At 38.8% G+C, this 24,405-nt stretch overlaps 2 protein-coding genes across 3 annotated transcripts in view; both read right to left on the reverse strand.

The window, feature by feature from the left end:
• Window positions 1-619: 619 nt before the first annotated feature.
• On the reverse strand, window positions 620-22,439 carry LOC137282428 (uncharacterized). 2 transcript variants are annotated; one of them, XM_067814179.1, is made up of 18 exons: window positions 21,887-22,439; window positions 20,168-20,226; window positions 17,780-17,931; window positions 17,230-17,360; window positions 16,398-16,530; window positions 15,063-15,131; window positions 13,897-14,018; window positions 13,555-13,636; window positions 12,849-13,010; window positions 12,524-12,610; window positions 11,197-11,288; window positions 10,561-10,668; window positions 9,553-9,613; window positions 7,842-7,949; window positions 6,219-6,283; window positions 5,703-5,774; window positions 4,803-4,972; window positions 620-2,630 (listed from the first exon to the last, which is right to left on the reverse strand). In XM_067814179.1, the coding sequence occupies exons 2-18, from the start codon at window positions 20,223-20,225 to the stop codon at window positions 2,410-2,412; spliced, it is 1,893 nt and encodes a 630-aa protein (XP_067670280.1). In that variant the 5' UTR covers window position 20,226; window positions 21,887-22,439; the 3' UTR covers window positions 620-2,409. The 2 variants fall into 2 exon arrangements, with proteins under 2 accessions (XP_067670280.1, XP_067670279.1); XM_067814178.1 differs by lacking the exon at window positions 21,887-22,439 and having other exon boundaries at window positions 625-2,630; window positions 20,168-20,251.
• Window positions 22,211-24,405, reverse strand: part of LOC137280905 (uncharacterized) — a 72,320-nt gene continuing 70,125 nt past the window's right edge. The window contains exon 5 of the mRNA XM_067812091.1: window positions 22,211-22,220. The gene's annotated coding sequence lies outside the window, so the exon portion shown is untranslated. The remainder of the gene's footprint in view (window positions 22,221-24,405) is intronic.

Below are 24,405 nucleotides of genomic sequence, written 5' to 3' on the forward strand. Positions count from 1 at the left end.
TCGTGTTTTGTAATGAATTCCAGTTTGCAATCAAACGATAGGAACACTCAAAGCATTGCTGACTTTCCACCAAAAGGATCAGCTGCGTGGGTTCGACCTGTCTATACCTGGTTACGACGTTTCAAAACGCAACAACAGCCGTGAGGAAGATGGCGACTTTCACCAGACCAGTTGAAGCAATGTCATCAAGATTTCGCGTAGCCTGCACGACCCCATACGTTCCTGGAGAATCAGACGACGTGCTTACAGACCCAGCAGCTCACGGTCTCCTCCTGACGGTACTAGTACTACTACACTCTCCCACTCTCCATTATCGGTGCAGTTCTTCGGCACTGATCATGTGATTGCGTCATACCGGGGTCTCCCAGGCACTGGACGATATGCTATTTACCTGTGGCCTCCAGGCAAAGCTGTTGTCATTTATCTGTTTGTTGTTTAACACTGCACTCAACAACATTTCAGCTATATGGCGGCAGGCTGTGAAGAAACGTGTCTGAACAATTTTATCATTTGATCAACGACATGGTCCCGTTCGTCGGCTCTCACAACTAACATGAGCTGCTGCTGATGTATTGCTTAGTCAACACTACGCCAAAACACGAGTTCACAAATGACTAGCTGCCATGCCATTTTTACTTTTGATTTTATTCTTATCGTTAAGAAATATACATAGAATGTAGAATAGAAGAAAATCTGTTTATAAGTATCATCGGATATAATCAACAGTACTCAAAATATGAAAGTACGTTAAAGCTATACGTTTCAATGCCAAGCGTTCTATTTGTCATTCCTTTCGACAATAGATAAGTACATTCTTGTAAACCTTAAAATTGTATAGACCCAAATATAGCCATACCTATAAACATTAGGTTGTCAATAGAAACCTTCCTTTGCACATTGAATTGTACGCCGTACAAGCAAGCGTATAGCCATGGACCTGTACACCGAATTAAAGAAGCCCGTTTCACGAAGCGATTGTAACGTTACTACTCTGGGGCCTTATTCTCGAAACGTTCGTAACCGTAAGAATTCTTAACTGTGACCGTAACCAATGTGTCAAGAATGACCCTAAGAAGTTCGTAGAGCTACGAACGTTTCGAGAATAGCTATCCTGGCAGGTTTATGTTAAGTATGTTAGTTACGATGATCGTAGCGCTACGATCGCTTTAAGGAAAGAGGCCCAGGAGCCCGTTTCGCAGAGCGATCATAGCGTTACGACTCTCGTAAGTCTTTGTTAAAGTATGGGAGTTACGATCACCTCAGCGCTAAGATCGCTTTGTGAATGGAGCCCTGCTTCTCGCTATCTACGTACATCCAGATCAGTGAGGGTTTTACCTCCACACACAAATATGACCGGGGACCCCCAGTTATCAGTTTTAAGGGCCTTTCCGGGTAATATGAGGGTCCTAAAGTACCAGAGAGGAGGCGTGTGCGATTTGATAAATTCTACAGAACTTGGAATGAATTAGTGTTTATATGGTCTGTGGAATGATGGAATGCCTATAACATCTGTGAAAGAAACAATAAACAAAAATCGCTTCAAATTCGGACAACTGGCGAGGTAGGCGCAGTGGGTACAATGGAGAGTACTATTCGTCCCTCTGGACGCAGAGAAGTTACTTTCTGTGTCCATTCTAGGTAATTCGTGAATACGGGAAGTGTAAAACCCTCCGATCTTCCTTGTGATAATGCACATGTGACATACAATGTACATCTTAGAGTTTTATCAGCTGATGAGGTAGTTCGAGCCTAGTGGCGAAAGCGTTCGCTCGTCTCCCCGAGGGCCCAGGTTCGATTCCCCACATGGGTACAATATGTGAGGCCTATTTCTGATGTTCCCCGGCGTGATATTGCTAAAAGTGACTTAAAACCCAACTCGCTCACTATCTGTGTTTCAAAGAGAACGTGCTCCTCAGAAAATCAGCAAAGAATCAGCGCACCCCCATTGTCCTGAAAGTTTACGGAATAAATAATAACCACTGGAATTCTCGTGAAAACAGGTGCAAATGAACAAACATGCGTCACGAACCTTGTGCTGGCAAATGGGTACTGTAAACCACTATTCTTTGCGAGTATAAATTTTGTCCAAAATTGCGAATACTCGATACTCCAACTAAAGTTACTCAATCAGAACATCTGATAGTGCAGACAGGCGCCAAAACACATTGCTTGTCTTTAGAAACATTTTGATAGGCCGACATCATCAAACGAGCGTGGATAGGTTTCATCACACCTTAATATGTGATTGGTTTACTTTAATTTGAACTTTCAGTTGCAATTCAATTTTGGGCAAGTAAAACATAGAGATAGTAAAAGAAAACATATCATGACCCCCAAACTTCTATTGGTCGCCATTCGCAAACATTTCTTGATTTATAGTATCTGATTATGTTACTACCGATGACACATTCATACATTACTGCAGATAACGTATGGCAACAGCAGTACTGCGAGCAGCTGAGGCAACAGCCCATGCCACACAGCACCACTACACACGACAGGTGGTCTCTGCGTTGTCATGGGAACGTAGTTTTCCAACCAATCGTCGACTATTTCCTCCAAGACATTCAGAGGCATTCTTCCGTTCTCGAGAATTACGGCGTGAAAGTCCCGGATGTTAAACTGACTTCCTGGAAAAAAAGAATTTTTTGCTAATTTAAATATTTTCAGTTTTCGTGATTTAAGGATCGAACTTGTCCTAACTTGCATCGACAGGCTGCAGTGTGAGTAAAGCTACGGAGAGTAATATTTGCGAGACGACATGAGCATGTACCGTTGAAAGACATCAGTGACACGATGCGGATGTGATACAGCAGACAATTGCAACATCTCAGCTGTTTGGTTCCTGGCTTTGGTGTCCTGTAGTATATCTTAAAACGACCGCTTTCTACTAAGTATCCTGTTTTATGCAGCGAGTGTTCGAAAAGACCCTTAACACGCAAGCACGCTATGGAAGGTAACTGGGAAAAGACCACGATAACGGTCGAGTGGCGTTTTCAGTCTAAGAAGCCCCAGTTTGGATATGATGGGCAACTTCGAACCCGCCAATACTGGGATATTACCCTTAAGAAAATTTCAACTAGATTTACCATACATTATCTAAATCAATTAAAAACAGCAAGAAAATAAAAAGACAAAACAAAAACTCCCTAGCCACTGCTATTTAAAAACAATAATTTCAGAGCCTTTAAATACAATGGCTATTGTCTATTAATGTAAGCCAAAATTCTTTTTGATACCATTGTTAACATCTGATCCTAACAGAATGATCTGTATGTAATCATTGTAAGTTATTGAAGTGAAGCCGCAAATTCCACTTCATATAAACGTTTTATTTTAAAATTGTACATTTGAATTATAAGGCTTTCTGAAAAAGATATATATATATCTTTATATATATATCTTTAGCGAAAAGACACCCGAAAGAAAACAGAATAACACATTTTAACACCCATCTCATTGTACATCACGAATAACAGAAAAAACAACATTTCGGATGAGACACTGACCAGGTGATTGCTTTTCTCTGTCATTTCTCTGTATTTATACATGCACCATAGAGGATATGTTATCTAAATCACCCCTCATGTGAGACATAGCTTCCAGCAGATGGTTGCTAATATTTTGAATTTCAATCCACATATCCACGGTTTCCTTGAATTTCATTTATTTCAGACTCAGACAGACAGATTCACAAATTATCCTACCAATAATATCTTGAGACTTAACACTGTCATGTACTTTTGTAATTACTTTAATACTAGTATATTAGTTGTTTTTGTGTTTTTCGTCAGAGACTGTAAAACCAATTAACTGGATATCCATCCCCGTGTGCATTTACAATCTTTGCAATAAAAAAAATATTCATCTAAAATGGCACCAGAAGGACTGATTATCAACCAAACAAATTTAATGCACAAGCTATGAGAAAATGGGTTTTAATATCTGTAGTAGTACCAAGTAAGTATTAATGGAGAATAACAATGAGAAACGAGGGAATTTCATATGAATTGTTTCTAGTGGCATTAACCTATACAGGTTTGGCAAGGAACCTTAACATCACATATGCAAAGGACATTTTCCGAAATTCCGACTATCGAGAAGTATCCAAATATGCATTTACTAACAGTGACTATTGAGGGGCAAACAACTATTGGGATAGCGATAGCCTATTGCCACCTACTATTGCAGTAGGTGTTTGTCTTGAATTGTCTCATATGATCATTTGAAGTAATTTCCCTAATGATTGTAAAGTTCATATGAAATATAAAAAATCTCCTTGATAACCGATAAGAAACTTGACACCCAGATAAAGTTTGTTTGAGAGGTAACAAAGGCTGATAACAATAATCAAAGTGAACAAATCTGGTATTTCCTGTATTTTGCGCTGCGCATTTTTTAACGGAAGTCATTTTCTAAAACTCTCGATAGTGGCACATACTGTCGATGCAACGATGTTGTTTCGTTTCCACCAATGATCAATTGTTATCGGAAACTCAACAAATACAGTCCATCGGTAGTTTGATGCATTGTTACAGTCCAGTTGTAATTTCTTATGATCATACCTTCTCAGTTACCTTATTTTGTGAATTGCTGGGGGTAACTGGTCCTCTAAATATTAATAACAAAGACCAGAGGATGATAGGCATCCAAAAGATTATCTTTCCTGTCATTTTACCAGTGACAAATCAATCCTTACTGCTAATGTACACGTAAAGCTAAAACTATCTGTCGAATAGTCGTTAGAACGAGAGTTATAGAGGTCTTTATAACTGTGTTGGAGATGTTCAGCTCTGTCATACCAAGCCTTTCCTCTGCCCGTTTCCTAAGCTCCAGGATCTTCAGTTCGCCTATCTTGTAGGTGAGAGCTTGTCCTGGCCATGTGATGTAGCGGTCAATCTCTGTCGCGGCTGTGGCGTAGGTGTAGGCGGTGTAGTTGAGGACGTACTGAATGGCCTTTTCCCTGTCCCAGCTGTAACACACCACAGGTTAACATGGGAGAAAACGGCAGTATTACATCTTCAACGAATACAGGTAACCCACTTAATATGTGGTGGCAAGCTGTGCTCATGGCAGAGGGTTTGGGCGTGTTGTATTTGGTAGCACAAAATACGTTATAATGGTGATCTGTGTAGGATGGTCAACCGACGCCATGAGCAAAATGTAAGCCATTTTAAGACAGGGGTGTAACTGATCGAGTCTGCCCAAGGCAAGCGAGTATTGTATACATGGTCGAAATTGTCGCCGTGTGATTAGAACGTTTTCTTCTCATACAGAAGATCCGGGTAACCTCATTATTAACGGGGTAGAGTATTTCTTCAGCATCCATTGCTAGAAGTAAGAGATGGCGTGATCATGCGATCAGCCGTGCTTACAGTGAGTTGTCCGAAATAGTGCAGAGTTAAACAGTATAGTCATGTAGGTGTTTGACGCTTTTTCTATTTCTTGTTTTTTTTCTATTGTTGGAAGATAAGTGAAAACGGGAATTGTAACACCCTGCTGTGTAAGCCCATATTGGTCTTTGACTTGAAGGAATGTTTCAAACATAAAAGTACCCCACCACACCACTAAATGCTGAACGAGTGCGACTTACACCTTCCATAGAATCAACTTGGTTTAATTCTCAATACTGACCATAGAATCGTTAGGTATGTTTTGAAAACGACTGACACTAAACATCGAGTTACACGTTTTGTACATACTTGAAATAATGCAACCCGGTGTCAACAACCAGTCGGCAGGCACGGAATATCTCAGAGCTGTATCGACCCATTCTACAACAATACAATGCCGTCGTTGAAAAAGTGTTCCAATTTCATGACACAAAACACGGAAAATAGATAAATACGACCAATCACGAAACAAGGCACAGTTTTGGTATATACGTGCCCTAAATGCTGCCAAAACGATTGAAGGCATCGAAGCGAAACAAATATGCCAAGCAGAATGAAAACTTTAAGCTTTTTCTGTGTCCACTTGGTAAGTCGTGAAGAATGCTTAGTTGTCGTTGTTACCGTGTATACGTGACATGGAAACCAAACCGAATTTAGCTAATTAAGTCTTGATTGGTTTTGATACTACAACACAAGTTCATCTGAAAATGATTAGGGTAAAACAGTCAAGTCAATGCCACGTATAACAGTTTTCTTGAATGTGACTACAGCGCTGATTATTACAACCGAATATTTGGCAATGGCCTTTCAAGGACGTTGACTTACAATTCCATGTCGTCCTTGAAGAGTCCCACCTCTTCACCGAGGCCTTCGGCATATAACGCCCATCCCTTGAACATAATGGAATCTCGAATATAGCCTGTTTGTAGTGGAAACGTACCGATGAATTTCAATTTAAACGAAAACGTAAAACCAATAAACTGAAATTAAGATTGCGAATCCTCATAATTTTACCTTCCCAAAGGAACATGTAAATCTCAGCATTTTGTTCAATTGAGGATAAACGTTGTTTAACAAACGATCCTAGTTTCAAATCGCTTTTATTGGTTTGTATTACACTGTATTATTACCTTATTGGACTTTAATTTTATATTCAAAGTGAAATTCATCGGTACGTTTTCACTGCAAACGGACTATAATCATCGACTAATCAATACCAGAAGCTCTAAATGTCTAAAGTATTTCTGGAACTGCAAAGTAAGTGCCAATTAAGGCTGTCTACATTCATTTGTCTCGTAGTTTGGTTGTGAAATATGGAACTACATTTACTATGTTTCAATTGGAGAACTACATTTACTATGTTTCAGTTGGAGAACTACATTTACTATGTTTCAATTGGAGAACTACATTTACTATGTTTCAATTGGAGAAATACATTTACTATGTTTCAATTGGAGAACTACATTTACTATGTTTCAATTGGAGAACTACATTTACTATGTTTCAATTGGAGAACAACATTTACTATGTTTCAGTTGGAGAAATATGTTTATTATGTTTCAATTGGAGAACTACATTTACTATGTTTCAATTGGAGAACAACATTTACTATGTTTCAGTTGGAGAAATATGTTTATTATGTTTCAATTGGAGAACTACATTTACTATGTTTCAATTGGAGAACAACATTTACTATGTTTCAGTTGGAGAAATATGTTTATTATGTTTCAATTGGAGAACTACATTTACTATGTTTCAATTGGAGAACAACATTTACTATGTTTCAGTTGGAGAAATATGTTTATTATGTTTCAATTGGAGAACTACATTTACTATGTTTCAATTGGAGAACAACATTTACTATGTTTCAGTTGGAGAAATATGTTTATTATGTTTCAATTGGAGAACTACATTTACTATGTTTCAATTGGAGAACTACATTTACTATGTTTCAATTGGAGTTCAATTGGAGAACAACATTTACTATGTTTCAGTTGGAGAAATATGTTTATTATGTTTCAATTGGAGAACTACATTTACTATGTTTCAATTGGAGAACTACATTTACTATGTTTCAATTGGAGAATTACATTTACTATGTTTCAGTTGGAGAACAACATTTACTATGTTTCAATTGGAGAACTACATTTACTATGTTTCAGTTGAAGAAATATGTTTATTATGTTTAATTTGGAGAATTACATTTACTATGTTTCAGTTGGAGAACTACATTTACTATGTTTCAGTGCAATCCCAATAGAACTGAACTGCTAATATCATACTGTATAATGCTGAAATCTTAAAGTATATAGTGTCACAAGAAGACTAGGTCAGTGTTACAAATCTCCTGTCCCACAACCAAGAAGCAGGCTCTCTTTGACTACAATAGTGGTATCAGTGATCTTACAGTTGAACTGAGTAAGTAGTCTTTGTGGATCTGGCACTCACCTCGCTGAAGGAGGCGAAGGAAGGGAACCCCACAGGATTGTCCAAGTACATATCATACACGACATTCTTACGAAAGCTTGGCATGTTTGAGGTCAGAGCATAGCTGATCTGTGGTAAGGAGAAACATATTAGATTCGACGTGCATGATTATGTGTGAGATCTGATCAAAGCAGATCTGTAGTAAAATATGAAGAAATAGAATATACCTATATATTCATACGTGACATCTCTGAGGTTTGAGCACAGCTGAATTGTTTTGAAACGAAACACGTGTATCCCAAATATGGTCAGGTACTCATATCATTATTAAATTTGTTTGTACTCTATTTGAGATGTGGAAATGTTAGGATCAAGGGCGAGCATGGCAAACAATACATGTACCACGTCATTAAGCAAATACATGTGTAGTGTTTCAGTGAAATGCTCTTACAGCTTGGACAATCAGCTGTCTTTGTTGATAGGTCATTGGGAAGTTCCATCAACTTCTCAATGATTGCAATTTATTGATATGCAGTCTGCAAGCATGCCATTAAGGGCTGTTGGAAGTGTTTTGGTTGTCATCCATCGAGTATCATCCAACTGGCAAGAAAAAATCTACTACTGACGTTATGGACCACAAGTGACAACTCTTAAAGACCATACGGCTCTCCTTAAGATCTCAAGGCTTCTTCCATTCATGACAATTGCTAAAAACATAGTTGCGTCCACATCGTCGTTTGTCCAACAGAACCGTCCGGAATTAACTAGGATCCAGACACAGACCTATTAGAGGTCAACTGTCATTCCCAGCGCACAGATCAGCACGACGTCACGATATATTCGGATATATGTGTATGCATGTATATGGCTTCATTTATGGCGTTGGGTGCCTCTCGCATGACTGCAAAGTTGACCATGTGACCATGTTTCGATGTCAACCATCTGAAAACAGGGTCAGTCTTCATGGACAACAATGCCAGGCAACACCATGCATGTGCTGTTTGGTGTTTTTTGTGTCTGGAGGCGGAAGTCCAGGGCGTCCTTTCACAATGCTCTAAGGTGATCGTAAGTCATTAAGGTAACATAAGTGCGATGTTAAAGAATGGGTGTTATGGTTAACCATAGTAAATGCTACTTCATGATAGGAGTCCCTATTCTTAATCCTGCAAGATACCCAAATGGATTCTCCAGTACAAAACCAAGGCACTCGTCAAGAAATTCGGCAATACCTCAAAGTCAAATTGAACGTTTAGTCAATAGTGATGGGGATCATTGATGTTTTTTGCAGTTGGCGGAGGTTACACCAGATAGTGACACTGAGCTCGGTTAGTGAGCATTGTATATCAGAATCTCCAACCTGACCGCACTTGACGCCATAAAGCAACTGATATCATCAATTCAAGATCAGTCATTTTGTTTGTTTAACTAATTGGTCATCTAGTTATTCCTTAAGGGTCAGTGTGTCCAGGTAGTCATTGATCAAATTCAGGTTCAGATAAGTTTGTTTGTTGTGGTAAATGATAATTTTTATACTGTGAAAAGTATGGGATGTTACTGATATTGTTTGCGACGCCTTACATATAAAATTAAGAGTAAAATTTATCGACAAGTGTTCATGGATTGCAACTGCCTATAAGTGTTGTTAAGCGTGTCTGAAAGATATCAGTGATTGTAAGCACATGAGGATATCATTGTAACTATTGTCAGTCTGTGTCAGTTGACAGACTCTTACCTGTAAGTGATGACCTGGACTGGCTTCATGCAATGTCAGCGCCAACAAACTGAAGTTTGGTCTGTAATAGCATACAAAAACAACATACGATAACATACAGATCCTAGCAACCAAACTTTGGGATAACACGCTTATATCCAAATAGTTGGAGCTTCGGATTTAATCCTTCGGGAGAAAGAATAAATTCCAAAACATCGTGTTTGTGAAATACAGATTAAAAAGTCACTGATTTATGCTCATTACCTCTAAATGCCATTTAGTGACCTCCTGAGAGATCAACGTATAGATGAAGCAGTAAAATTCAGCTCAAGATGAATTAAGAATTAACACCAAAACAATTAGTTCATCAACATTTATATAAAAGCTGATACCGAAAACATGATAGAAAACGATATGAAGAGTCCATCCATTTGCTTGTTCTGGTTAAGTAGAATCGAGGTTCAATCTGCGAATGTGTTATCATTTGACTTATTCATGTTTAGTCTTTCCTTTCTTCTGCTGATAGGATCTGAACATCTTTGTTTCAGGACCCGCAGTGGGCTTCCCTTGTTAACTGTGTGGCATTAGTATTTTGTGTTGGGGAACCATATATGTTGTGGTTCCATTGTGAAGTTCAAATGTCATGAATGATAGTGTCCAAAACTTTGAACATCTGTTCATGATCGTATTCAGCAGTTTGCCAAATGTGTGTATTATGGGCCTTGAGTCAGGTACTGAATATAGGAGGGAATCTTGCCAGCAAACGGCAATCAAGAACATCAAGGAAGACCCTCAATAGTTCCGTAAGGATATGTCCTACAGACCGGGAATAGATCACCACAACATAAACATCGATAACTAAACCACTATTATGATCAAGTGCCGTGTGTACATGTATTCAAAATACACGGAATCCACGCAAACAGCAGGACTTTGCAGAATTGTATATTTTAGTTATATCATTCTATTATACGTGATACAGAGATCATGTCCTGTCTGAAATTGTGTTTACAAAATTTTTCATCTTACACATCTCCAGGTCTCAGAACATTTGCTGTAAATATCCCTGGCACTCGGCCGTCCGCACTCCCGCTCGTATATGTGCCTTGCGGTCCATCATTGGGCCTCGGTACTACGCTGAAGTGAAGAAACAAGTATCTTCATATAAATGCAACAATGATTGTTTTTTTCGATTTTCGCGCCCTACCCAAACTTTGTTGCAAAACGTGGTACCATTTATAGATGGTACTAGACTGACGCTCATCTCTGTAGATGAGCAAGTAAGAAGACAACTCATAACTCTATTTAAAATTTAAAAGAGTCTGATTTCAGATAACAATCCATAAATGTTCATAACTGTATACTGAAAACTGGTTATAGCTAGTGGCTGATAGCAAGGGGCGTTATCTGCTAGGTCTAAAACCAGACCTTTCTCTCTCGATTTTAACACATATAGTTCATACGGATTTATTGCGACCTGGATTCACTAAGTTGGAATATTGAGGACATGTTCATTACGATGATCTTTGAAGGATATTTGAAAGCGGGATGCATAAGAAAAGCAAACTTTTAATGTGAATAGCACAATGTATGCTAGCTCCTTCATGAGAATTATATAACCGCTAATATTGTGTTCTGCGTGATCTACTCACAAGCTCTACTCACATGACTGGAAGACCAGGCACGTTTTTGAACAGTTTGTTGAGGAAAGGATCCACGTCTTTGATGATTTGCCTGTACGCTTCCAGTAATTCTTCCTGAAATGCAGGCGTGATTTAGGTGCTTGGACCCTTTTCATTGTATTGATCACGCACTGGAGGCTCCCCGAGATCCTCCAGCGAGTCAATAAATACAGTTACCACTTTTTTGTCGAAGTTACGGACGAAGAGAAGTACTCCGAGCGATCTAAGGTTCCACACAACCGAAAAATAACTTGGCATACCACCCCCAGTACGTTTTGAGACAACAGGAGTCACAGAGTCGTATAAATAAAGGTAGTTTTATATCTTGAGTACACTTGAGAGGTATGGTGAAAACTTGCAGAGTCCGACAGAGGCAACCAGGTGAAGGCGGCAATATGATGCTGAGACTTGAATAGTAGATAGCTATACTGATTGGGTCTGTTCGTCGCTTTTAACCATGTTCTTTCCAGACATGTTACCACTAAGGAACATAACACATGCCATGTTCCTTCCAGGTATGTTCTACAATGATACCACTGAGGAGTAAAACACCAGCCATGTTCCTTTCAGCCATATTCTTCTATGATACCACTGAGGAACATAACACAAGCCATGTTCCTTCCAGACGTGTTCTACTATGATACCACCGAGGAACATAACACAAACCATATTCCCGCCAGACATGTTCCACTATGACACCACTGACTGACATTACACAAGCCATGTTCCTTCTAGACATGTTCTACTATGATACCACTGAGGAGTAAAACACAAGCCATGTTCCTTCCAGACATGTTCTACTATGCTACCACTGGGGAACAAAACACAAGCCATGTTCCATCCAGACATGTTCTACTATGCTACCACTGAGGAACATAACACAAGCCATGTTCCATCCAGACATGTTCTACTATGATACCACTGAGGAGTAAAACACCAGCCATGTTCCATCCAGACATGTTTTTAATGTATTACCATTGAGGAACATAACACAAGCCATGTTCCTTCCAGACATGTTCTACTATTTCGCCAACACCTGGTATTCTCACTAGTTGATAGTAATTCATGGTCTATCTCATGGCGTCAACCACTGGCCTAGACTCGATCATTCACCGAGCGCGCCGTACACCTGCAATACTGTTGAAGGTGGTGTCAAGGAAACACGTGCTCATGAGTTAGTCAGAATTGAACAATCGACTCTACTCGTAGCAGATATTTCTTGTGGATTGAGGAAAGGGTTTTGTCATTTCTGTTGACAGTTTTTGTATCCCTATAGGGTAGTCCTTACCCACTCCCTACAGATGTCTTACCCCTGTAGTATAGAAATACTGAGACTGGTTCATGATGGCAGTGAAGTATTCTCTGACAGAGAGGTTGTAGCCCTGCTTGTTTATTATCTGGAAGAAGACAAACAATATGCCATAAGTCATTGTTGACAGCTTTATATCTAATCACAAAATGGTTGTTTAGTCCGCCAACATGTTTCTCTTCAAAGGGGTTTTACAACATCGTTAGAGATTTACTCACGCCTTCAACTAATTCCCTCTATGAACACCTATATGAAAATTTACTTTCCATTTAAAGATCTCTCCACATATGACGCGTTTCCTCTTTTACCAGTTTATTGACATGTACCTTCATCATGAGTTGTTCTATCCTGGCAACCTCTCTTTTCCCCGTCTCATGGACTTCCTCGGGGCTGATGTCCAGTGACAGGTACGCTTTCATGCACGCCTTGTAGTACTCTCCCCCGTCGGGTAATGAACCGACACCGACCATGGGGCGTGTGACGTAGTCCTGTAACATACATGTATACATCTAGCCATTCATGTACGTACACTGCCAATGCTATATTATAAACCTGCTTATATGTTACAAAGAGGCGAAGTATAGCTGGTTACAGTTGGACACATTAAAAAGAAATCATAATCGTTGAAATCCCAAAATTACATAACACGAGTAAACGCGATATTACATGTATAATATACATTGCATTTCATTCGTTTTGTCCTGGATTATCTGGATTAACGTTTCATGTAGTCCTGGATTATCTGTCTCGGGTGTTTATGTCCCAAACATGCACCATGTGGTTGCGGTCTGGGAATGGGTCAAGTTGCCACCGCCTCTTCGCACAAAAAATCACCAGCGTCAGACTCACGATTTGATACAGACTTGCCGTCCAAAAAAGGCCGTGCATATAACATGTACTCTGTGGTCTACACGAGAGACCATAAACGTCTTCATTTAAGGCCTAATTTCATCCGCAAACACGTCTAGATCTTAGTGGATGTAGGTATTCAACCGTGTCCGTTTTGATTGTTATTTGTAGCCGTATACATACATTAGTTAAGTACGACTTCAGATCTCTCAAACTGTCCAGCACTGACGCAATAGCAGCTGTTGCTCTGTCGATGATTGTTTGCCTGTCAGAAGAATATAAGATGACGACGTTAGCAAGAAAATTCTTAGGTTTATATTACTCTTGAAATGCACAAACCAAAGTAGAGCAACGAACATTTATATCGAGATACAGTCACACCTAGTCTTTCGCACAGACCCTGAAGCAAACATACGCAAGAAAGCCCATGCAACTCTGGAAAATATAGTAATTGATTGTGATTGGCAGTTTGAAATCATGTGTTAGTTTTATGATTATATGTCAAAATGTCCCGTCTTTTTCTACCTCTCTGCCTCACTGTAGCCAATGCTGTTGATGTCCACGCTTTGGATGAATGGGACGTACAGTGGTGACGACTTGTTGTCTGTGATATTGGTAACTTGGTCAAACTGCTCAGGTAGCCGGAACTGAAGCAACACAACATCAACCATATTTCCTCTCATACCAGAAACAATGTCGGTGCACGTGACGTGGGTGAGCCTAACTTCTCTTTGTCATTACTTCCTCTGTAACATAAATCTCCACTCGGATCACCTGTATCCAAACAGTCAAATTAAGGCATCCAATATGGATCCCAACTATCCCAAGTATCACATTACACACAATTACATGTAATTATAAGTCAATTATTGTTCGACGTCAAGTTCAGTAAGATAATAAAATCATGTTAAATCAATAACAAATATTTCATCAAATGGACCGTCTCACGACCTACACGTACTGAGAGCTACGCCTATAAATCTGCATATTCTTCATAAATTCGCAGGAAGTCATGCTTTGGAAAAGTAAGAATTGTTTTTCCAGAAACGGCCACCCATGTTTTGTGCGGACATATTGTCATTCATTCGTGATCATTTAGGGGAGTTTCAAATTCGGCTTTCAATCCGTTATAGAAATAACAATAAAGTGTCATGAGTGGTGATCGATACGTCAATCATCTGTGATTATGTTTACATTACGTTTTAAATGATCGCATGCGGAGGAAACGAAGCGATCGGCAACGCAGGCGGGTGGGGTACCCTGAAGTGTCCGGCCTTTTAATTATTTATTATACTGAGAAGTCTTCCAAATAGAGGGGTCATCCCAAATTTTCTATGTTTTTTTTTCTCTAAATATTTAATCCTCACAAGACCTGCGGTTTTCACGGGATTTCAATGGTCATTTAGTAACATTCAGGACCATGATGGAGGTGTGTGCACCCCACAAAACCCCGCCCACCATCGCCGCTCTTATGCTTACTATGGATGCTTACTATGGATGCTTACCATGGATGCTTACTATGGATGCTTACCATGGATGCTTACCATGGATGCTTACTATGGATGCTTATGGATGCTTACTATGGATGCTTACTATGGATGCTTATGGATGCTTACTATGGATGCTTACTATGGATGCTTATGGATGCTTACCATGGATGCTTACTATGGATGCTTACTATGGATGCTTACTATGGATGCGTTGTGGTACGTGGTTCCATTCCGTACAGCTTGCTGGAAACTCTCTTTTATCTCAGATATCTGTGTAAACATAGTGGAAAAACTTTGGGTTTTTTTTAAAGTAAACAGTTGATTAGCATCAATATCTTGTTAATGAAAGTAGATTTTTTCTGAAATTATCTTTCATTCTTCAACACCTAATAATAGATGCATCGCCCTTACTTTGAGATTGTGATTTACAGTTTGCGAGTGCATGTTCATGCAGAGCGGTTTGACGTTTGCGTGTTTGTTTTCAGGATGTTGCTCGCACGCCTGCTATTTAAAACCAATCAGCACATCATTAATGTTTAACTATCTGGTGTCCATGATGTCAGCATTTTCATAACGTTTACCGAACGTCTCGCATTGCTGGAAAACATACCCCCTGCATATACTGTACACAAGGATTTGTTAGACATTTTAATAGTCAACGACAAGCACCTTACTGGAGACGTTGTCTACAACAACTCTCAACATTACGCCCGTTAGTGATTCATTCGTCTACCATACTGTCGAATTCATGATGTCACCAATCAGTAGTCCAGAATTAGCTGGACGCCGACGGTTTAACTAAACTATGTATTGTAGTCAGACAGAAGTTAATTCAGTATTTCAGGTCATATACCTAGAGTATAGTCGTATATTTTTACATTGCACAGTCATGTGGATATATAAATATACATGCATATATTACTGTCTAATTTCAACAAATATTTTTTAGGAATACTGAAACGGATTTTATGAAATATTTTGAATTTAACTTAACAGTTTTTTTTGTTCATCTTTGTACACAATTGAGAACATTGGGAGGTATATGTATATGGTTCTAAGAAACTGGTAATGTTTACACATCAGAAGAGCATGAAACTCATCCGCGACATAGCCTTCATTACATACATTACATAAACCATTATTCTTATCATGTATATTTTTCTTTCGAAGATTTTTTACATTAAAACTGTGTAGTGGTATCCGTAATTTACTGAATGCTCTTCTTAAAGTTCTATCAGTAGTTCGGGTACATATTTTTCAGGAATAAGTAATGATTTTATATTTGCATAGTGACACAGAAATCTTGAGGATGATATTTGGCAGTGCCAGTTTTGTGAAAATATATCATTTAATCTTTGCTTAAGGATAAAGGTAAATAATTTATCATTTGCAACATCTTGAGATATCCAAACAAGGGAAAAACTGGACATAAAAAGAATATTTCTTATCTCAGACACCCAAAAATCCTTCCTATTATCATCCAGTCTTTCTAACATGTTATAACATTGAACGGTAACTCTATTTGAATAGTGATACCTGCTGTGGTAGCAGAGTCAATCTGTGAAGGTAGTTCTCCACATCACCCCTCGTGTTCATGGGGACGCCCCCCATACGGGTCACATCCATTTGAACTCCTTCAAGGAAGTTCACAGGATTCAAGTTAACGTAGCTAAAACAAGAAACATATTGTTATGCCATGATTATTTTATCTCGATAGAGGAGTCTGCGTTGATCCGCAGTCCGTATCGGCATTTCGAACCTGTTAAGGTCCGAATTAGAATTGATCTTCAGTAATCCATGCTTGGCGTGAGAGGCGACTAAAGGGATCAGGTGGTCAGGCTTGGCTGACACATGTCATCGGTTCCCAGTTGCTCAGGTCGATGCTCATGATTGTCTGGTCCAGACTGGATTATTTACATACCGCCTCCACGTAGCAGTTTAATTTATCTGCTGATATGTCAGTATTCGAATTATGATTTTTGAAAATATGTATTGTGGTAAGCTCGGTGGTGGGTTGAGGGTGTGGTCTCCGCTTCCCTCAGAATAAGACTCCTGGGCTTATCTCAGCGCTAAGACAGTCGTAAGTGCCATATGTTAACATTAACTTACGACTATCTTAGCGCAAAGACAGTCGTAAGTGTTGTCATATATTAACTTTAACTTACGACTAGCTTAGCGCTAAGACAACTTCGAAAATCTAGGCCCTGGATGTTTGTATGTGACTGTCGGCTGGTGTATGTTTCATGCTAGACCTCTTTACATAGTTTTATCGAAAGGTCTGAAAGAAAACTATTATTATGTTTGTGTATACTAATCCTTTCAGCCACAGCATGTTGACACAGCTGTTGCATATCTGTTTTCAACTCACAATCTCCACTGGTACCCGTCTCGAAAGGCTTCTAGCATGTAGCGGAGTACTTTGTAGGTGACTTTATCCTGACGGGAAAGCTCGTCCTCCGAGATGTTTACTAAGCGCTCGTACAGTCCGTCAACATGGTACTGCGACAGACAACGTCAAACAAAGTCACATTATGTTATACGTGGAACAGTAGTAGTACAAATACGACCAAGTGGTGTGATGGACATCTAAACACTACATTGAGTACACTATGTGACTTTAACATCACCTCCCAAGTGTACATATCAGTAAAGCATGATTGTGAAATATCCTGATCAAAACATGCTGTGACCTGATCCACGTCACCTCCCTCTGAAAGTAAACATATGTACATATCAATTCCATTATAGAGCATTATAACTAAAAAAATACATAAAAAATAAAAATAAATATGATTTTTTTAAAAATGATTTAGTATGCAGCGTATTAAATGCATTTCGCATAAATCCTATTCCTCTACTATGTGACATGTCATGGTGGCGAGGGCATGATGGCGTGGGCATGGTGTGTGTCTGGGCACCTTATATTGTTCATATCTGGAGAAGTTGAAGGACTCCAAGCGGTCGTTGAATGTATACACGTTACGTGACGTCGCTGTTCTTGGTCTCTGACTCAGCCGAAATGTTTGGAATTCGTCAGCCAAGGAAGCCAACATTTGACTGCCTGTTTCATCTGAAGAGGGAACAATCCTGCGCATCAATATACATACATATCTACATGATGTGCAATTGGTAAAATTAACGAAACAAACAAAAAAGAATCAGGTTGATATTGACTAATGTTGTAAAACAGATAATTATGATCAAGTATTTTGCATGTTCCCTATTTTGGTTTAGGATTAGAACTCTACGGTCACAGACAAACACATAGAAAGTTCACATCGATATCAATGACAGTGTTACACCGGGACGACTCACACCAGCTAAAGGACGGTTAATTAACACAGACATATAAACATATATTTAAACATATATACAGTTTATAAACTTACAAAATCGATGACTGTCATCAGGGGTTGAATGGACACAGGCCGTCGCAAACGGACAAATGCGTGTTTCAACAAGTTATCATTGTAAGTTTTGTCGCATGGACATTCGGGGTTTGGACAGTGAAGCTTCAAAGCGATGCAAATGGATTTGCGACAATGATGCAAAATACTCGCATTGCTTTTAAAAGATGAAAAATTGATTTATTTAGCAATTATTTGTCAGTAGCACTGATTATTGTTATTAATACAATTGTTTTTACAACAGCATAAAGAATACATAGCTCCAAAATCTGTGCTTTGATACAGATATGAATACAGACTTTTTAGAGTATGTTCACATTGCTTCAGATTCATTTCATTGAGCTATCTGTAGTAAAATAATTTGAAATACTCCAAATGTCAGGTATATTCAGTTTAGGCAGTGAATTATCAAATATAGCTGAGAACAATGAACCAAGGCCAAACAGAAAAAACACGATAACTGAACTGAAAAGAAAAGATGAAACTAGATCTTGCGTCCTCAACACAACTGTATTCACATTACAAATTTTATAACTGAGTCAGACATAAACAAAACAGCTTGTAAACAATCTACATACGTTATCTAACAAGTTAACAGAATGTGATGTTGAAACATTGGGGCTAGCTTCAGTAACGTTGTAGGTGAATCCAAGCATTCAAAAACAATGTTGTATCACGTCAATCCCTGTTCCTTGTCTGGCCAAGCCTATGCGTTTTGTTGGTCACATGGATTAGACTACAGATACATAGATATACCATGTCTCGATCGGTGTGGCCTGCTTAGAATTAACTGACAAGCCGGTATAACAGTCATATCTGGAGCCTAAAGACAAAACGGACGCAAATCCCTCTATTTCAACGCAAATGTGGATTTGATAATTGATAACTTCTTTAGGTGAAACATTTTGTAAAAATATACTTTTTGAATGTCAAATGAAAAAACAGTCGTTCATTTTCAAAACAAAATATGATTGTATAATTTTCATTCGTTGAAATCTCCTCTGCGACACAGTTTTGAACGGGAATTAATGATAACAGTTTACTTTCCAAATCAGAATTTCATCGACCACTAAACGCGATGTAGTAAACAAACAATTCCGCATAGTATAAGAAACAATAGTAAACACGTACCTGCAAACCATCATTACTGTGCTTTAATAAAACTTTATTTAAGTGGTTTGGTGAATTAATGCCTACTACTGAGAGAGTAGTAAAATAGTATATATTTCATTCATTCTAAACTATTTATTTCAAAATTGTAACGGTGTGGGTTTGAAACATCGAGGTTTTATACTACTCTTGATAGCGAGTTTGGAGAAGTCATGATATCTGGTAGCGGATTAGGGCACGTTTACCTGATACCTTACAGTTGAATGTTAAACATGTAACAATTAAACAACAGTGAACTACTGTGAACTCAAAGCTGCAACATATTACAAGTTGTTATAAGGACAGTTTCCTATATGCATATTGGACTACAATATGCAGCAAGTGCCCTGGACAAAGCGTACCAGTTTGTGATATCCGAAATATACACAGGCATCAGTGTGGACCAAATATTGTATGCAGGTCGTCGCAAACTCCTACGTTCATCCTCACTCTATGAAGATTCATACACCAGTGATCTCACACAAAATTAAAGTTAGCCCTTAAACCTAACCAAGCGTCACCAAATACATTCGCTCCATCGTATCGCCCCATCGCTTCGCGGCATCGCCAATCTCTACGTGTCATCGACCTATCGCATCGCATCATCGCTCCATGACATCGCGTCATCGTGCTATCGCGTCATCGTCCTATGACATCGCTTCGTGTTATCGCCTCATCGTATCGAATCATCACTCAGATGCACTTGTACTCTAGTTAGACCTACTCCCAATGTCAATAAACACAACTTACCAACACCTTCGGTGAAATCACAATTCAGGAGTAGCAAAATGCACACGCCCCAAATCATTCTGAAACAGACACAATCCTTGAAACACTGACAAGACCAACTATAGAGCACGATTGCAAAACTATACATTATGACAGATTTGTGAAAACAAGGTGATGATATATGCCCTTGACGTCTAACGTTTTTAACATTAAAAACATGTTCGTTGTATCTGTAACTGTATCATTGGTGATAAAGTGTATTATAATGTGTCACACGCCCTACATGACATAACCTTGTACTGGTATGCAGGCTCATACAAGGCTTGCATCACGCGCACGTAATGCATTCATGAACACAAACCCGAAGCAAGGTTATTGTAGGTGACACGGTTAATGCAATACCTATATATGCGGAGTTTGTATACGGGGTCAGGACGAACAATACAGTTTCATAACCATTTAACAAAAGTAAGACACCGCGGTATTGTCCTCCCGCTGGCCTACGACACGTACATGGACACTGACTGTCATTACAGTTTCTGTGATGTCAGATGGTAGAAATGTGCTCGTGATGAAAACCCACTACTGAGTGAGTGACTCATTTTAGTTTTACACCGCACTCAGCAATATTCCAGCTATATGGCGGCGGTCTGTAAATAATCGAGTCTGGACCAGACAATCCAGTGATCAACAGCATGAGCATCGATCTGCACAACTGGGAACCGATGACATGTGTCTACCAAGCCAGCGGGCCTGACCACCCGATCCCGTTAGTCGCCTCTTACCACAAGCATAGTCGTCTTTTATGTCAATCATGGGTTGCTGAAGGCCTATTCTATCCCGGACCTTCACGGGTCACCGACTATTGAATATAATGGCCCGGTGCTAGAGTGGAAGCGACTATGTGTGGGGATACTACTCGCACTCCAAACACATAAACTGGCATTAATTCAACTGTATGGCATTCTGGAAATTTTTGATTGAATATGGAAACACATAACATCGTTTAAATCAGCCGCTAGTGTTTCATGGTGTAAGGATCAATACGTTTCCAAATGCATCAAACCAGAAGTTTTAAAACCATAAAGTTTTAACCTTTTCAGACTTTACTACGGATAATACATTCCGGTAATCTATCCCTTCTCTACAAAAGTGCATGCAATGCTCTTTCACACAAACGCTACAAAAATGTACACACTGCTTATCACGTGGGTATTTGAAATAAAGAGCATAGAATGTCATAAGGCGTGTAAATGTACAGTGCACCATCAACATCGTGCCGGTTTTTCAACCCATCCGCCGATGGTGAAGCTTGTCATAATTCACCTTGCCTAAGACTTGTTGGAATGTGTACATATGATTTTACGCCGTTTTTCAATATTGCAGCAACATGCCGACAGCGTACACTAAAGATGAGCAGGTACCCGGGAGTCGAACCCGGATCTTTTGCGCGATGAACGGTTGAACATAACAATTAAACTACAACTTGATCATTCATATAGTGTTGTAACCTAATAAAGGGATATCGTTGTTGCGAATATCAATCTTTGAGTTTAAGGCATTCCGCATATTTCTCATGTCATCATTCTGCCGCCTTGATCCTGCTGGCATATTGCAATAGACGGCGTAAAACTACCCTCATTCACTCATTATTACGTACTTTTTCGTCACTTCATTATGAAATATAAGATCATTAACATTTTTAGGCTCATGCAACAAACAGTGACATTAAATTCTTACGTTTTAACGCTGAGTAATTCAACCCCAGAAAGCACCTGTTCCACATGCGGTAACCTGTCATAGACGCAGCTGTTGTCCTGTGTAAGCAGTATTCAATATATCTTCATGTACACTCACGTGACACTGTGCTGAAACATATTGCCAGGATGTTGTGTTGCGGGCTCAGAATGCACACACACGTCTCATCCACAAAGCAACGATCCTCTCACGATTACATTCATTAGACCTAGCTAGATCATCTTTGGTGTAAATCTGTCACCAGGTCATAAATAAACCATGCCTACTTAGCAGGGATTTTCGAAAGAAATTCGTTGTTGTAATGTGTTCTCAATCACTGCACCTGTCAGCATGGCTTCACTAACATCTGGTTCGAATCCAAGAATCGATGATCTCCTGGCACTATAACATGAATTGTAGGTCTGGTAAACATCCACGATCTGTCTCGCTTTGTTAACAGGATGGCAGACAATGAAACAAAACGATGTATTAATGAAAGTTGCAATGGACCAAACACACAGAATTCAACTGCTACATTTTCGCGAGACAATACCTCGCTTGATACAAATTCAAATAACTGACACAGCATTTTCCCCCTATTGTGTTATGAAGGGTCAACAAGAAAATGTCAAAATTACAGCCTATCTTTGAGTATACACAAATGAGACGGATTGCAAAGGAAATTTTCACTTCTTACTCACTCTCATGCTATAATGTATGGCAAAAAGTGTCAAGAAAGTCGTATTTTGTATTTTTCATTACTGTGCTTTAATAAAACTTTATTTAAGTGGTTTGGTGAATTAATGCCTACTACTGAGAGAGTAGTAAAATAGTATATATTTAATTCATTCTAAACTATTTATTTCAAAATTGTAACGGTGTGGGTTTGAAACATCGAGGTTTTGTACTACTCTTGATAGCGAGTTTGGAGAAGTCATGATATCTGGTAGCGGATTAGGGCACGTTTACCTGATACCTTACAGTTGAATGTTAAACATGTAACAAGTAAACAACAGTAAACTACTGTGAACTCAAAGCTGCAACATATTACAAGTTGTTATAAGGACAGTTTCCTATATGCATATTGGACTACATATAACATGAATTGTAGGTCTGGTAAACATCCACGATCTGTCTCGCTTTGTTAACAGGATGGCAGACAATGAAACAAAACGATGTATTAATGAAAGTTGCATTGGACCAAACACACAGAATTCAACAGCTACATTTTCGCGAGACAATACCTCGCTTGATACAAATTCAAATAACTGACACAGCATTTTCCCCCTATTGTGTTATGAAGGGTCAGCAAGAAAATGTCAAAATTACAGCCTATCTTTGAGTATACACAAATGAGACGGATTGCAAAGGAAATTTTCACTTCTTACTCACTCTCATGCTATAATGTATGGCAAAAAGTGTCAAGAAAGTCGTATTTTGTATTTTTCATTACTGTGCTTTAATAAAACTTTATTTAAGTGGTTTGGTGAATTAATGCCTACTACTGAGAGAGTAGTAAAATAGTATATATTTAATTCATTCTAAACTATTTATTTCAAAATTGTAACGGTGTGGGTTTGAAACATCGAGGTTTTGTACTACTCTTGATAGCGAGTTTGGAGAAGTCATGATATCTGGTAGCGGATTAGGGCACGTTTACCTGATACCTTACAGTTGAATGTTAAACATGTAACAAGTAAACAACAGTAAACTACTGTGAACTCAAAGCTGCAACATATTACAAGTTGTTATAAGGACAGTTTCCTATATGCATATTGGACTACATATAACATGAATTGTAGGTCTGGTAAACATCCACGATCTGTCTCGCTTTGTTAACAGGATGGCAGACAATGAAACAAAACGATGTATTAATGAAAGTTGCATTGGACCAAACACACAGAATTCAACAGCTACATTTTCGCGAGACAATACCTCGCTTGATACAAATTCAAATAACTGACACAGCATTTTCCCCCTATTGTGTTATGAAGGGTCAGCAAGAAAATGTCAAAATTACAGCCTATCTTTGAGTATACACAAATGAGACGGATTGCAAAGGAAATTTTCACTTCTTACTCACTCTCATGCTATAATGTATGGCAAAAAGTGTCAAGAAAGTCGTATTTTGTTATAAATTATGATGAACAATACTTTCAGTAATAGCAATAACTGTCAGAGACTTGTACACGGGTAATGTTGCTGATTTCCTTGCACATTGTCCATTCTGTAAAGGTCTGCTCAGAATCTACACAAGGCATTCTCACAAAGACTGTGTAAGTCAATGATGTCTTGAAGCGGTTCTCTACCCTAGTTTTCTAGCATCTGCAAGAGCAAATGAATATCTAAACATTCTCAGTTACAGTCTAGTGAAAAATTGTGTTTTCTGTGTACATATTTTTATGAAATTGTACTGTGGTTAAATAAAGCTTTATCTGTTTTAACCAGACAGGCTACACTGATAGCACATTTTACTGTTGTATTACCCTCCGACAAGAAAGACAGTCCCAACAGCAAGGCAC

The sequence above is a fragment of the Haliotis asinina genome, chromosome 4 (assembly GCF_037392515.1).
Source record: "Haliotis asinina isolate JCU_RB_2024 chromosome 4, JCU_Hal_asi_v2, whole genome shotgun sequence".
NCBI lineage: Eukaryota > Metazoa > Mollusca > Gastropoda > Lepetellida > Haliotidae > Haliotis > Haliotis asinina.

What these genes read in the sequence shown, in the direction of transcription:
- LOC137282428 (XM_067814179.1), bottom strand. Translation starts at nt 20,225, where the DNA reads ATGATTTGGGGCGTGTGCATTTTGCTACTCCTGAATTGTGATTTCACC. An exon ending in GACGGGTACCAGTGGAGATT is followed by an intron (nt 16,531 to 17,229) that starts GTGAGTTGAAAA and finishes TTCTTGTTTTAG; the next exon opens with CTACGTTAACTTGAATCCTG. An exon ending in ACGGGCAGAGGAAAGGCTTG is followed by an intron (nt 2,631 to 4,802) that starts GTATGACAGAGC and finishes CTTTTTTTCCAG; the next exon opens with GAAGTCAGTTTAACATCCGG.